The sequence below is a fragment of the Melanaphis sacchari genome, unplaced genomic scaffold, assembly GCF_002803265.2.
Source record: "Melanaphis sacchari strain LSU unplaced genomic scaffold, SCAv2.0 Contig436_pilon_pilon, whole genome shotgun sequence".
Taxonomy (NCBI): domain Eukaryota; kingdom Metazoa; phylum Arthropoda; class Insecta; order Hemiptera; family Aphididae; genus Melanaphis; species Melanaphis sacchari.
In genome coordinates, this window is record NW_020271281.1 from 51595 (window position 1) to 66255 (window position 14661).

The window sequence follows — 14661 nt, forward strand, 5'->3', positions numbered from 1 at the left end:
ATGTTTGGGGAGGGTTAAGATCTATACTGTTCAGCTTTAAGTGGTAGATTATAGTGTTTTATTGTTTGAGGCCTAAATTGAACACTAACTAAATCCACTACTGTTTTAAATCTTCAGTGTAACTTTGTTGACAATTAAAGCGAATGGCGAGAAAACAATTCAACATAAAGGCTTTAACATCGCGTTCGCTGCGGTAAACGTATCCAGACACAATTTATTATTAACGCTTTACGTAGGAGGCGCCGCCAAGATAACGGAATTTAACGATGTCGCTGCTGCAGTTTGCGAGTACCTTTAGAAACTATTTAATCTCATGGCGCCTTTGTAAGAAAAAGGTCGGATTTTCGGGAAATGAAAAACATTGCTGCACATCGCGATATTATGAACGATGAGTTCGTTGCACCGCGCCGCGTGCATACACACACACACACACATAGCATGTCGCCGCCGTTCGGTCTTTGGTGCGTACATACTTACGCGGCGGCAAAATCGTGTCTGACGTGCATTGTGTGTTACTGTGCTGTGTGTGCTCGCGTAACATGCACCACAAACCGCACGACGCACACGCGCGTCCTCTCCCGTACACGTTTACGCGCGCGAGCGATCGCGGGCGCGCGCGCGCGCGTGTTGATTTTTCCGCGTTTCCCGCCGTTTTATCTGCCCAACTTCCGCACCGGTTTCGTCGCTGTTAAGTGTGCGCAAACATCACCACACTGCTACTCCGCGTCGTCACCGTTATGAGCGCTTCGTGACCGCACATCACACGATCACTTCCGTCAAAACTCGGAAAGACTCGGAAATATCATGGTAAGTATTTTCAATCGGACGTGACATAATAATAATATCTTGTTGACCGACTGTAGACATTATATTATAGTGTTATTGTGATTTACAGATCGTAATAATATAGTTATAAGTAGGTATGTAAATATTAAAATTATTATTATATAGACGAGCATTAGTAACTATAGTAAACGGGTAATATAAGGTAGGTAGGTGTATATATATATATTATAATAATACTGTTCGTTACATTGCGTAATGTACCGTACGACGTATGAGTAGGTAGAGGTACCTTTATCCGTGGCTGTAAAAAGACGAGACCAAAGCAAACGACTAAGTGAAAACCTCCCCACGAATGACGGAGGGGAGGGTGGTGGCGTCCGTGGTTTGCACCGAGTCTTCATTCGCGCCCGCGGGTGGGGAGATACGTTTGCGTGTGGCGCACGTGCGCGTTCCCCAAAGGGGGGTGGTGGATGGGGGGGGCGGGGGCCGGCGCACGCGCTGCCGCACGCTCCTCCCCGACGACGGTTTCCGCCCATCGGTACTCCGGCCGCGTGGTGCTCGGCCGCCGCGTGCGGTGCTTTGTGTATCACACACCGCATCTGCTCCGTGTCGCCGTCGCAGCGAGTCGCTCGCCGCCCGCACGCATACCGTTGTCGTCCGTATACGCGCCGCCGAACCGCGTGAATTTTATTAGACCGATTTGTTATTTTTTTTTTCCCCTCCCGATGTCCGTTTGCTCATACCGTCCAAACGACGAAAAATATTATCGTAAAATGACATAATTATCAAGTTTTGAGTGCAATGTAATAAGATACACTATTCGGTTTCGGTCCTATATACCTATACAAATTGTATATAATATTATAATATTTTGTTTTTGTATTTCTTAATACATACGGAGGAACGATTTACGCGCGATTTTTAAAAAAACATCAACGAAAACCTATTATTCATTGAAATCCATTTTCGCGTTTTGGACACATTGCGATTATGTTCATACCGGATTCGCTGCGCAACTACATGATAGAACCGGACGTGTCCAACTATTTGCAGGCACCTTCGTCCAGTCAGGTGTGTGTTCAAAATAATATACATTAATATTATTTTTATGACTATTTTTTTATATTATTGTAAATGTTTTATACGATTTTATTATATTTTTTCTTGTATGAGTATAATATCTACCCAATATCTATTACATCGCTGTTATAGATTCAATGTGATCGAATTTAAATACACAATATATTTATATTTATAGATAGGTATAATGTTTGAATATAAACCCATGAGCATTGGTCTTGTCTCATTTTAGGAGTATAAAGTATATTATAATATCCGGAACGCTAGAATTTCTATACTCTGGTATTATAATTATTGTTGCCCTAAATATTTGTTCATCGAAATTGAACTGCCGTACCGTATATATGTAAAGGGCGAAACAATATTTTTAACTGCATAGCACAACAATTGCGTATTGACATTGGCGCAGGTGTGCTTTTTGGCCGATGTCCCGTACGCATTTTGTTGTATAAGTATTTATATATACGCTGATTTAATTTACCCGGCTGTTAGCGAAATCGTATTTTATCAAACGACAGTTGTTGATAGGTCGCACTGAAATAAAAATGTGTCATCAAAAATAATAAACATTTTATGGCGGTACACTCTTTAACTATAACTAGTGAAATCAACATCTGCTTGAACTTTTTTCTTCATAAAAATTAAAGTTTCTTTAATTTATATAATATTTATGCTTATGAAAACAATAAATTCGATTTTTCTATATATAATAATAGTAATAAGATTACAATTTATAATTCGTTGTAATTTTAAGTACTGAAAAAAACATTTTTCTGTTAAATAAGTTCTTCTATGTGTGGGTATACATTATTCATATTATTAAATTATAAGTTTCATTAACTATATAGGTACCTAATTAAATGTATGTATAAATGTATGTATGACTATGATAAAAAATAGACTTATATGAAGTGATTTTAAATGTCATTTTGTGGAGGTAATATTATCTGGTTGATATACCACAAGGAAAACATTTTAATGCCATTAATATGTTAAATATTGGTGATATAATTAGTTCTTTTCCGCGTTTATACCCATATATTTTCATAGTATAAATTTTTTTAATTGAAGTTGTTAATACATGTTTATCAAAGTGCTTAAGATATTATTTGTATAATTTTTAACTTATATATAGAACATAGGTATTAGGTACCTAATGGCTATGTGTAGTTGTTTTTTATTTTCTCATCAGAAAATCATTTAGATACTTTTAATAATTTGCTACATATATATAGTATAGATATAAATAAAACTCAAAGAGTCAAGTGGTTTAGTTCTTATATGTTTATTTAAGACATAAAACATAAACATATTTTAAAACATTCATAAGTTTCTTTATGGGAAATTAATTTCTATAGAAGACACAGTTTATTTATCATATAGGTAGTACCTACTGTGTTTTGAGCTTTTGGTTATTATATAATAATAACATTATTATATTATAATTTTTTATTTACACAGTTTAAACTTCAACCTTTTACAAACACTTCAGCATTTTTAAATGTTAATATTAAGAACTTTTGTATATTTATAAATTGTAATAATTATAAAAAACTAAGTATATAATATATAACTCCTACTTTGTAGAGAAAGTTTATTATTTTAAAATATATATTATTATGCCGGTTTGCCCACATAACCATGTGTAATACCTACGTATAGATAATATAGGTTTGGATTGTTAAGATATGCCTTTATAAGTAGATATAGATACTTGATTGTTTTTATTAAATAAATAATACCAATATATTTATGTTATTTGAACGTATCGATTAAAATATAAAATTAAAATTTCTATCAAAAATATTATATTTCTGTATTAATTAAAACCAATTTATGTATGTAAGTCTATATATTAGACATTTTTACTTTTATACTAGAGATGAAAACTAAACTTTCAATATACCAATGTATGGATTATAATGAATATAATTAAATAATTTTTTAGTCATCATTTCTAAAATAACCAGATATATATATAGGTAGTCAGAACTAAGTACGCACTATAAACTATACGGTATATATATATACATCTAAATAGGTAGGCCTCTTAAGTATTGTACACTTTTATACTTAAAATGTATTGAATTAAACCATATTATTTTTAGCTGATTATATATATTATAAACTATAAATTACTGAAATTGTATTGTCCCAACTATTTAAGATAGTATGATATAATAGCCAATTTTTTAATAAAAATGAAAATGTAAAATATTTTTTTATTTTAAAACCATCAAATTTATCTATTTTATTTTTTTTGAATGAATGAATGAATGAATAAAAACAAATTTTTAAAGCTCACAATATTGTAAAAAATTCCAAATACATATAATTATAAATTTCAGCTGAAATTTAAATTCAAAATTGTCTTAGTGTAAATAAATTCTTTGCTTACCATATACCTACATTATAATAGTTTAATACTGTGTGTACGTATTCATGTGTGTTTATATTTACTATGTGTCTATATGTTCATTCAATTATCATTGTACACCGACAAGACATTATTAATAGAACCTCTTGGGGTTCTCTACAACGACAACGTCGCAGCAATTTCCCCGGTACAACACAAATGACACATTCACACTTACACACATATATCCGTGCGCGTGCGCACTCACTTCCTATAGAATAATATATTAATATCATAGTATATATACCACATATCTTACCTATTGTATAGTTGCTAGTGATGCAGTGAATATATTTTAAATGTATATCATATTATGTTTATCACTTGCAATATATCAATGTGTTTTGTAATTTGGAAATGATAATAATAATTTCGATAAAATGTTTATGATATAGCTCAATAGCTGGTTGAATTTTCCTTAGTGGGGGGTCCCACTACATCGGTAAAGGGGACGTCCAGTGGCGGAGCCTTTTCTCGCGCACGCCCGTTGAGCATATCAAAAGGACCACCCGCGTATACGATTCGTGACCGGAAAAATAATTTTACCACCTCTGCGATTTTATTATGTATACTACCCTTAAAGCCTTTTTATATTACGTATGTCCCCATAGTAGTATTTCTATATTCTTCTTGTTACTGTAGCTTGTTGTAAAGTTTAAATAAAGTAGGTACAGAATGTGTGGTAGTTATTGCATGTTTTAAGTGATTTTACTCTTTGATATTACCATTTACCAATGTAACTTTTTTATTTATTTCAAAATAACATCACGTTTGGTGGCGTGGTGTGATACTTTTACATGCTGCAACCCATAATTTTAAAATATTTTGCTGTAGTTGGCACAAACTATAGGATGTACTGTAGCTTATATTATTATACATTATGTATATATATACATATACAACTATTATAAAGTAATTTTTACATTATATTGTGTTATGTTTTACGCGCACTATAAAAATACAATTAAAATCTTTGTACGTATATATTAAATAGGTTTATGGTCTATCACAGTTGTTACTCTATACTATGTAGGCCTTTTAAAGTATATCATCATATGTTTTTAAATTCATTGCTTTTTTGTTTAGAAAATAGTATGACTCAAATAACTTTATTTTTAAAGTGCGTTACTATAGGTATAAATAAAATCATACTGAGGTTTATTTATAGTTTAATAGTCTTAGTGTCTTGCATATAATTTGTAATTTATATCCATTTAAATCATTTGTTTAAGTTATAACTGCACTCAATATTTAATATTTAAATGTCTTAATTTGTGAATATTTGTATCATAGATAAATAAATTAAGTAATAATATAGGTGTATTGTGTATAACGAACAATAATTTACGCTTTATTAAATTATATATTTAAATGTACCCACTATTATTATTATATTTAGTTAATAAATTAACAATAATAAAGAAATAATTTAATTTTTATAATTTATTAACTTAAGCATTTATTTCTAGTAAAACAATTTAAGTTAGTATCACTGTAATATCTCAAATATATATATAGGTATTAGGTTTAAATATCGGTTAATTGATAAATGATAACAACAGAGGATTGGCGACTATAACAGTTATCAGAGAGTGATCTTTAATACTAATATCCATTGGCTTTGTTTCAGAACTTCGTATACCTATAGTATTATTATTATCATTGGTGTTTTTGCTTATTTTTTAATAAATAATAGATAGTTGATTCTTACAAATATATATATAGATACTGAAAAAAAACACACTTATAAGTCGATAAAATAATTTTAAATTTGAATAATATTGATATCTAAAATGTATAATTTATAAGTTCCTACTATATTAATACTTAATTGTGCACAATATTACATGTTCTATTAAAATATATCTAATTTTATTATGGATTATTATTTCAGAATATCATAATATATTATTTATAAAATATGTAATTGTAGTAATTACTTGTTAGTATTAATATGATTACGTAACTGGAATTCAAAAGTAAACACCGAGTCATAAATATTCAATATTCATATGAATTACTTATTTATAATAATTTCAGCAGAGAATATTTATTTTATTCAGTAAAAGTATGCATTTTAATAAAATAAAATTTTAATATTAGTAGGTATGCATTTTCCTGATATCTAGTCCTTTGGATATTTTTCAGTTATTATAATCTGTTAAATGTAACGATAACATTTACATTTTGCACTGAAATAGCTATACCTATGAGTACTTAATTCATTAATTCGTGCTAAATTATTTCTAGCTATAAGGTATCAGATCGTTCTTATTTTGTTTGTTTTGTAAAATTAAAATAGAATCTTTATGTCATAATAATTTTTATTTTCATTTTATATTTTTATATAAGAAAAAATTACCTGAAAATACGTAAGGAGTATAAGCTGTACTTTGATTTTCGTCAACAATTTCAAAAAAAAAGAAATTAAAGCGATTCCTGACTGCCTATGTAGGATTTAAAATTTATATAAAAAAAAATTAATTCACTGTGTCGTTAAGTATGAAAAAATGTACATTAATAACAGAAATGGAATATTTAAAAATTATATTTCCATATTATTATTTTTTACTGTTTTAATATAAATTGTAATTTTACGCTTTTACATTTTATATAGGTAGATACCAGTCTTTTACTGTTTTTTACCTAACCATACTAAGATAAATAATCAATATTCAATTAAAAATATGGCGTAAGGTGAAACCGTCTGAAGCTTTTTACATTTCAGTCTACATAGTTTTACTGTGAAACCTACTTAATAATAGGTGTGTCTCAATACACCTCTAAACAGCGAACACTACTAAATAGTGGACGTTTTTTTGGGAACAAATTACTAACTTATCGACTGAATTTTCTGAATAGCTGATAGTTTCAATTTTTAAATATTAGATAAAAATTTAGTGGCCGAGTGTTCAGAGGTTTCGTTGTATATACATTGAATATATTATATTACATTGATTCATCTTTTTAATTTATTACTTAGGTACATTATATAATCGCTTCAGCAGTTATTCATCATTTCGGAAAATAATACGTTACTTAATTAATATTATTACAGTTTATATTTAAAAGCACAAATTGTTTTCATGTTTTATATTCTATAAATTTTAAACAATATCATATTATTTTATTATGGTATAATAATTATTGTAATCGTATGGTACCTAATGCAATATCTAGTCCTCCACGATTGATAACTGATAGGGTATACTCAATCCATGGAAAAAAAAAATGTATTAATAAATAATATTTGAAAGGTACCTACATCATTTTGTGCACGCGTAAACTTTATTGTAAACATTAATGACGGAAAAAATCCCGTTCACCGACAGAACTAGCGCGGTGGCCACCCGTCACCGGTGCGGTGGCGTAGTGTAGTACCTACCTATTCAACGTTCAACGTGCCGTCGGTGAAACGGATATACCGGTCGGGCTCGCGCGAGATCGTCCATCATCGCTGTTACCCCGTCACCGTCGTCGACCCATCACCGTGTCACCGCGCGTCATCGTCACCGACGACAACGTCGCCGCCGCCGCTTTGGTCGTAACCGCAGCCGCCGACCCGTAGCCGCCTTCGGACGTTTTTCGCTCGCCCGACATGATTGGCCGACGAACGGACACGCGGGCGTGGCTTGGAACGTGATTGATTTTTTTTCTTTCTATTTTTCGCGTCCTTCTCGCTCCGTCGCACTCGCACACATGTACCACAACGCCCGCTATCTCCGTCCGCCGCGTTTCGCCTTTTTCCGCGTCTCTTTTCTTCCTATTATTTTTCTCTCATTACCATCGTAATATTATTATTTTCTTTATAATTATTATTACGAGTTTTTCTCTTTTTGCGCGCACACACACATAACGTATAGATAATAATATTATAGTCTTGTCCGTTCAGTATGTATATGCGTGCTACCGTGGTTAATAACACTATACATGTTGTTTTATTATTATACCGCAGTAGTGCGTCGGGTATGTGGTAGGTAGGTATACCTAATCTTTTATTGTACGTTCTACAATATTCATACCGGCAGCCTGCTTCTATACGGTAATAAACGATTTGTATACTCGTCGGGGCGCAGACGCGCGCGCGCGTTTGGTGTCGATGTGTCGCGGGCGAGTTATTTTTGTACGAGTATACGAAACTCACCACCGATAGAATATAACTTAAAAAATATTGCATTATTCTATTGCCATTGCTCATTATATTAAACGTCATCGAGTGTCTTCCGTACTGCGTTCTACCGTTTTTATATCATTTTTATTTTATGTTTCATTACGTCGCGTCGTGTAGATATGTCGATAAAATATGATCTTTTGAATTTTCGATGTGATGTTAATTTTTTTTTGCGAACCGATTTAGACAATATTTTGAGATCCGTATGATCATACATACCTTCAACCGTTAAAATATGTATCAGTGCGGGACTTATCCGCCCGCACTTGGATATCACAACCAATCGTCCAGCTGGCCGTCGCAGTTTTATTCGCCACACAAGGTATTGAATAGTAATGATTATAAATATACTTTAATTTTAACATTTATTTTTCTACGTATAGTGAATCTACTTAAATAAAATTTTGACTTTGGTTTGAGATTTTTATTTTTTGTGCACCGATAAATATATATATTGCAATAACTTATGTGTCACCTCACACATAATATAAATAAATCTTATTATACTATAGATAGGTTTTGTTAGATAAAGTAACAATTCGTGTTATATTGCTTAGGTATCTATGATATGGCTATAAGCTATAGGTACCTACTACTTATATGTTATTTAATGCATTCATTGAGAATGGTAACATTATTGCAATCATGAGAATATTTAACGAATCGATGAAACTGCTGCGTCCTATTCCTATATAATATTATAGTTCTCTTATTTCTTGAAAATAAATTATACTGTTTTTTTATATTTTTTACAAAAAAAGAAAACAATTAAATTAGTTATGTACCGAGTATATATTTACATAAATATAATTTATATTTTATGGATTGATAATACCTTCTGTATATTATGCACGTTGTTGTACATTTTAAGATTATACTTAAGTATACCTTTACATAATATTAAATATTATGTATAGTAATCATACAGAAAACAAATTGTTCAACTTTCATATAATGTATATTCATATCTTTATGGTGCTTTCAATACATTTTCATGGAAAGTTTAATGAAATGTACTTAAAATTGTAAATTCCTATAGTGTATAAAGTGTTAGTAATTAAAAATGTTAAACTCTATAACTATATATGTATGGTGTTTCATAATTGTTGTTATTGCTTTATAATGTTGAAATTACTATACATAGAGTAAGTACCGATATTATAAATGTCAGGTAATAATTTGATCAATTTATTAAAAACAAATTTTGCCATCATAATTTTATTATTGTGATATTAGTATGCGTGTGTCCTATAGTTTAAATATTATAATATTATAATTTTTTTAAAATCTTCTAGATATACGTATGTATATACCTACACCGTGTTTTCACTAATTTATGAAACATTGAATTTCTTGACAACACGTAAAAAAAATAAATATGTAAAAACATTTAAAAATTAACCAATAATAAATAATTATAAATGATTTTACGCACTTCAATACATAATTGTAAAAATGTATTTATTTATTAAAAAGGAAATGGCTTATATTCAGTCAATTTTTAATTTAGAACCATAATTATTGATACATAAAAATGTTTTAAAAAATTAGGCCTATCCTTCAAAAATAGGTGTTACTATTAAAAAAAGACAAATATTTTTATTACGCATGCGCATACCGAAATGATAAAAATTTTGAAATTTATTTACAAATGTATTATGTGTACCACTATAACTTGTAAAAAAATTCAATTTATTCCATTTTAATCCGGCCTAGAAATTCAATGTTCCCTAGTGAACAAACGGTATATATATTTTTACAAACACACCTAATATTACCTATGTATGAGATACGGTTTAGTTTGGTCATTTAACCGCTAAGAAGACGATTAAATAACATCATATTGTCAGCAGTAAAAAATCAAAAAAACAATTTTTTTTTCTGTTCTCTTTAGTTATAGGTAGGTACTTTAAAAAATATCCGTAAGTACTATTTGAATGTACGATGTTATCATATCTTCTTATCAGTTTCTTACTTTAATAGAAATACATCAAGTATAAAAATTTCTCCAAAATTTACCCAATAGGCTTGAAAAAATTTTATGTTTTATTGAATTAAATTTTAAGTTGGTATCTTAATTTATTTTGTGGATTGATTTTAATTCAGTTTCAGTAGTAACTAATAAGTTGACGTTCATATTATAATGTTATGAAAATAATTATTATTTAGACATCGTTTATGTATATTATTTTTAATTGAATTTTTATAATTAAGAATATTATTATAATACAATAATACAGTTAAAATATTGAAAGTTACTAGTTCACAAAAAAACAATACCAACCTAAATGGATTTAATCATAATAAATAGATAGATATCTAGCTAAGTATATCTATAAATATTTATAAATATATATATACATGTGATCGAATTTTTTGACGTTGTCATGATTAGCATGTCACGTAGGTATAATCTGTTAAATCATTTTATTGTTTCCTTTTTTATTCACGATAATCGTGTCCGTTTGTTAAAGAGTTATAATTAAATAGGTACGTTATTACAGCAGGAAACTCCATGAGTCATAAAAATAACTAATTTTGAAAATATTATACTAATCGTATATTATGTTCTATGTTCATTCAATATATAATAAACTACTACTAATAATACTACTATATATAATAAAATTATATCTTTTTTTAATTGAGATATTGTCATCGAAAAATAACATATAGGTATATACTTACACTTAAAAGCATATTCAAGTAATAAAATTAATAAATTAAAATAGAGTTATGCATACGGTGTACCTACCTAATATAATTAACGAGATTATGATATACAGCATAAACTAAAAGTATGTAATATATATAGTTAATTTTCGTTATAAAACACTTTATTGTTATGTAATTTTTGTATACAAATATTTCATGTAACAAAAATTTAGAGTTTTTGGCAAAAGTTATAAATGAATCATTGACGTTCATAGCAGACAATAATTTTGGCATAAAAATTGCGTGAGTAAAGGTTAAGGTCGAAAATCGGATTTATATTGGAAAAATCTCCCTTTTGAGTTTCTTTTCGTTCGTGGACGATGTAGTTTGATTTTTTTTATTGGGAACTTATAATATCTTTCCTATAGTTGTACACAGCTGTAATATACAACATGCAGGATGTTAAAAAATATCAGATTCAGCCATATGTTTCTTTCGTAAATCGAATAACACACTGCGTTTTCAATGGACTTGTGTGTATCAGACCCTCCACGATATGACCTTGACCCGGAATAGTGGGTTTGCAAAGTACTATATGTACGCAGTTGATTGGAACGGTTTCAAAAACGGAAAAAAAGGGTCGGATAATATACCTATACAGCTATACGCGTATTCATATAGTAGTCGAAAACTAGGTCGGGCGGTGGTCTCACTTATTGACATGTATGATATGTAATGGAACTAAAGTTAAAACACGCTATATCATGAACCACAAATCACATTTTGATTCTGAAAATAAATCGTGTACAGTTTTGCATTGTTTATCAATAAAAACTGTTTTAAGTGCTTTTATAAATATTGCTCTTAAATTTAATTTTCATTTTATGATAAGTCTCAATGCATATAATGGTTAAAACTATTAAAAGCTTATTAGGAGTAATACATGTATTTATGTCGAGTGTTAATATAAATCTAAAATACATTATGTGCTTTATGTAATTATATGACGCTATGTAAGCAGCTGTTTTAAAAGTCTATCGGAATTGTTTTATAGTACAACTTATAAATGAATTTTAACTTATAATTTCAATTATACGACTATACGAGTAAGTACTTGTATATATATATATATATATCAAAGGCTTTTTGTCGTTTTAACTGTATTCATTAATGACATAGGAATATAAAATATAACTAGGTTATAATGCTTTATAACACTTCAAACTGTCACTTATGTAGATTAACATAATATTAATTGTATAAAATACAATATGCATTAAAGATTTATTACCAGACTGAATAAGTATAGTTATTATGAGAATTTTTTCTTAGTTAAAATAATTTTACCGATATCGTAATAGGTTTTTATTCTGCATTGATTGAATGTGAAATTGTTTGTATACAAGCTTTTATGTGTTGCTTACTCTTATACGTATCTACTTTTATTTAATTAACTTTAATTAGTTAGATAATTCTATTTTTTGTAGTAATAATTCACATACATAATTGTAAGGTCATTACGCATCTTAAGACGATTCGATTTATCTTTATTTCTCACAACTGTTAAAATATAATATGCAAAATATCTGAACATCTGTTATAGATTAATTAAGCTGTATATTAATTTTTTTTTAGTAAGACAAACCAATTTAATGATCGCAGTTCAAATAAATAAAAATTATTATTGAAAATTTTTCTTGTAATTTCTCAATTAATTGATCATGTTGTTAAGATTTACAAAATACCATTGCACGTGTTTTTGCTTATTTCATAAATTATACACAGTCATTAATCGTTTTTTTAAATCTAATATTATACAGCATAGTTTTGTATGTATATTGAATAACCCATATAATATCAATTATGGCTTTATTTTATTCTTACATTAATTGTTTTGTATACTTAACATTGTTTACTATACATGTTCGGTTATGTTTACATTGTGTTAGGTTAGGTTTATATATATCAAATATACAACTTTTACTTTTAACGTCTCAGCTAAAAGATTATTTTACCTAAAATAAAGTTATTATTTACTGCTTATATTATAATTTTATAGATATTTAAAATTAAAATTAATTATTGATATTAAAACACAATGAAATATTTTATTATTTAAAAAAATATGGTTGATTGATCTAACACATTCAAAATAACTTACGTTTATACTCGAAGACTGTGATTGTTACGTAATTGAAGATTTTCAAGTGTTTTTCATGAATTGATATTTTTGATTGAAAACAATCGAGTAGGTTGATGATGAAAATAAACATGTCCTAGTAAATTAAATTGCCACCCACAAGAAATTGTGTACATGAGTAATACACAATACGGAAAAAATTAATTTATTTTATGATTGTGCGTAATAATATTCGATGATTATAAAGTTATAATAATAGAATATGCCTGAACAATAGAATTGCATTTTGTTGCCTTCATTTATATACACGACCAGGCACACAATATTCTGCAATTCTGGTAGTTCGTGGGCGAATTTATAATCATATTATAATATTTTTTCTCCTATATTTATCAAAAATTAAATCTACACATTTCTCCTTTATAAGTAGTAATTCAAATACAAATGTCCGCAAAGCAATTTTCATCGTGTCCGGTTCGGCTATTCGGTTACCGAGTTGGAAAAATAAAATAAAATAAGTACCAGACTAAGCGGAATTGTTAAATAAAAAAAGGCGGAGAAGTTCCACTCGAATTGTAGAGCTATAATAAAATTTACGATCTGGCAAAATTTCAAAAGGACAAAAATATATTATTTTTTTTTATTTTGTTAGAAAATGTTTTATTTTAGAACGTCAAAACCTTGATGAGGGCGTCACGATTAGGCAATTTAGGTACCCTCGAGCTTCTGTTCGAAAATAGCACCGGCAGCTCGTTATATACGTGCTGCATAAATGTGTATTAATAACGTGTGGAATATAGGCCGTTTCAATGTGTGAAACGGGCTCTCTAAATGAAAACAATATATATATCGTGCATGCAGTAGCGGTAATGAAAAAAATATTAATTGTAATAAAGAATCAACGTTAGAGCAATAGTGTTATTATATAATATCATAAGAAGACTTTGTGATGGAAAATTATTTGTAAAACAATAACATAGGGCGATATATTCACGACTGTATTAACACTGCGTGATGTTTGGCACGGTTGTAAAACATACTGGACCTTAAAAGATTCAGTTATTTGAAGGGCGTTTGGATATAATCCAGTTGGACCGACGTTTTATTGTATTTTATTTTCCCACGACAGTTTTGGCGGGTAATTCAGCCTTTTCTCGTGAATCGCGACTATCGCAGGTAAATGTCTACGAAGTCAGACCACGTGGCTTTAATTTTTTCCTCAACATAGCGAGGTTTCCCATTTTACTATATTTTTTTCGTTCATTAATTGGACTGATATACGCATGTAAATTATTTTTTTTGGTCTTATTTATTATTATACGCGTTTATTACGTCATCATGACTATATTACAAATTGATTTCAAAATCAGAGAGTATTAGGAATTTAAGAAGATATGACAACTGAACATTGAA

General features: G+C 29.2%; 1 protein-coding gene across 5 annotated transcripts in view; it reads left to right on the plus strand.

The window, feature by feature from the left end:
* Nucleotides 1–546: 546 nt before the first annotated feature.
* Nucleotides 547–14661, plus strand: part of LOC112597656 (nuclear factor 1 X-type) — a 148143-nt gene continuing 134028 nt past the window's right edge. For 4 of the 5 annotated variants that reach the window (XM_025343784.1, XM_025343787.1, XM_025343785.1 and 1 more), the window contains exon 1: nt 1395–1857. In XM_025343784.1, coding sequence (XP_025199569.1) covers nt 1777–1857 — 81 coding nt within the window. In that variant the 5' untranslated portion in view covers nt 1395–1776. Of the gene's footprint in view, nt 808–1394; nt 1858–14661 lie in introns of those variants that run through there. The other variant, XM_025343786.1, reaches the window with a different exon arrangement.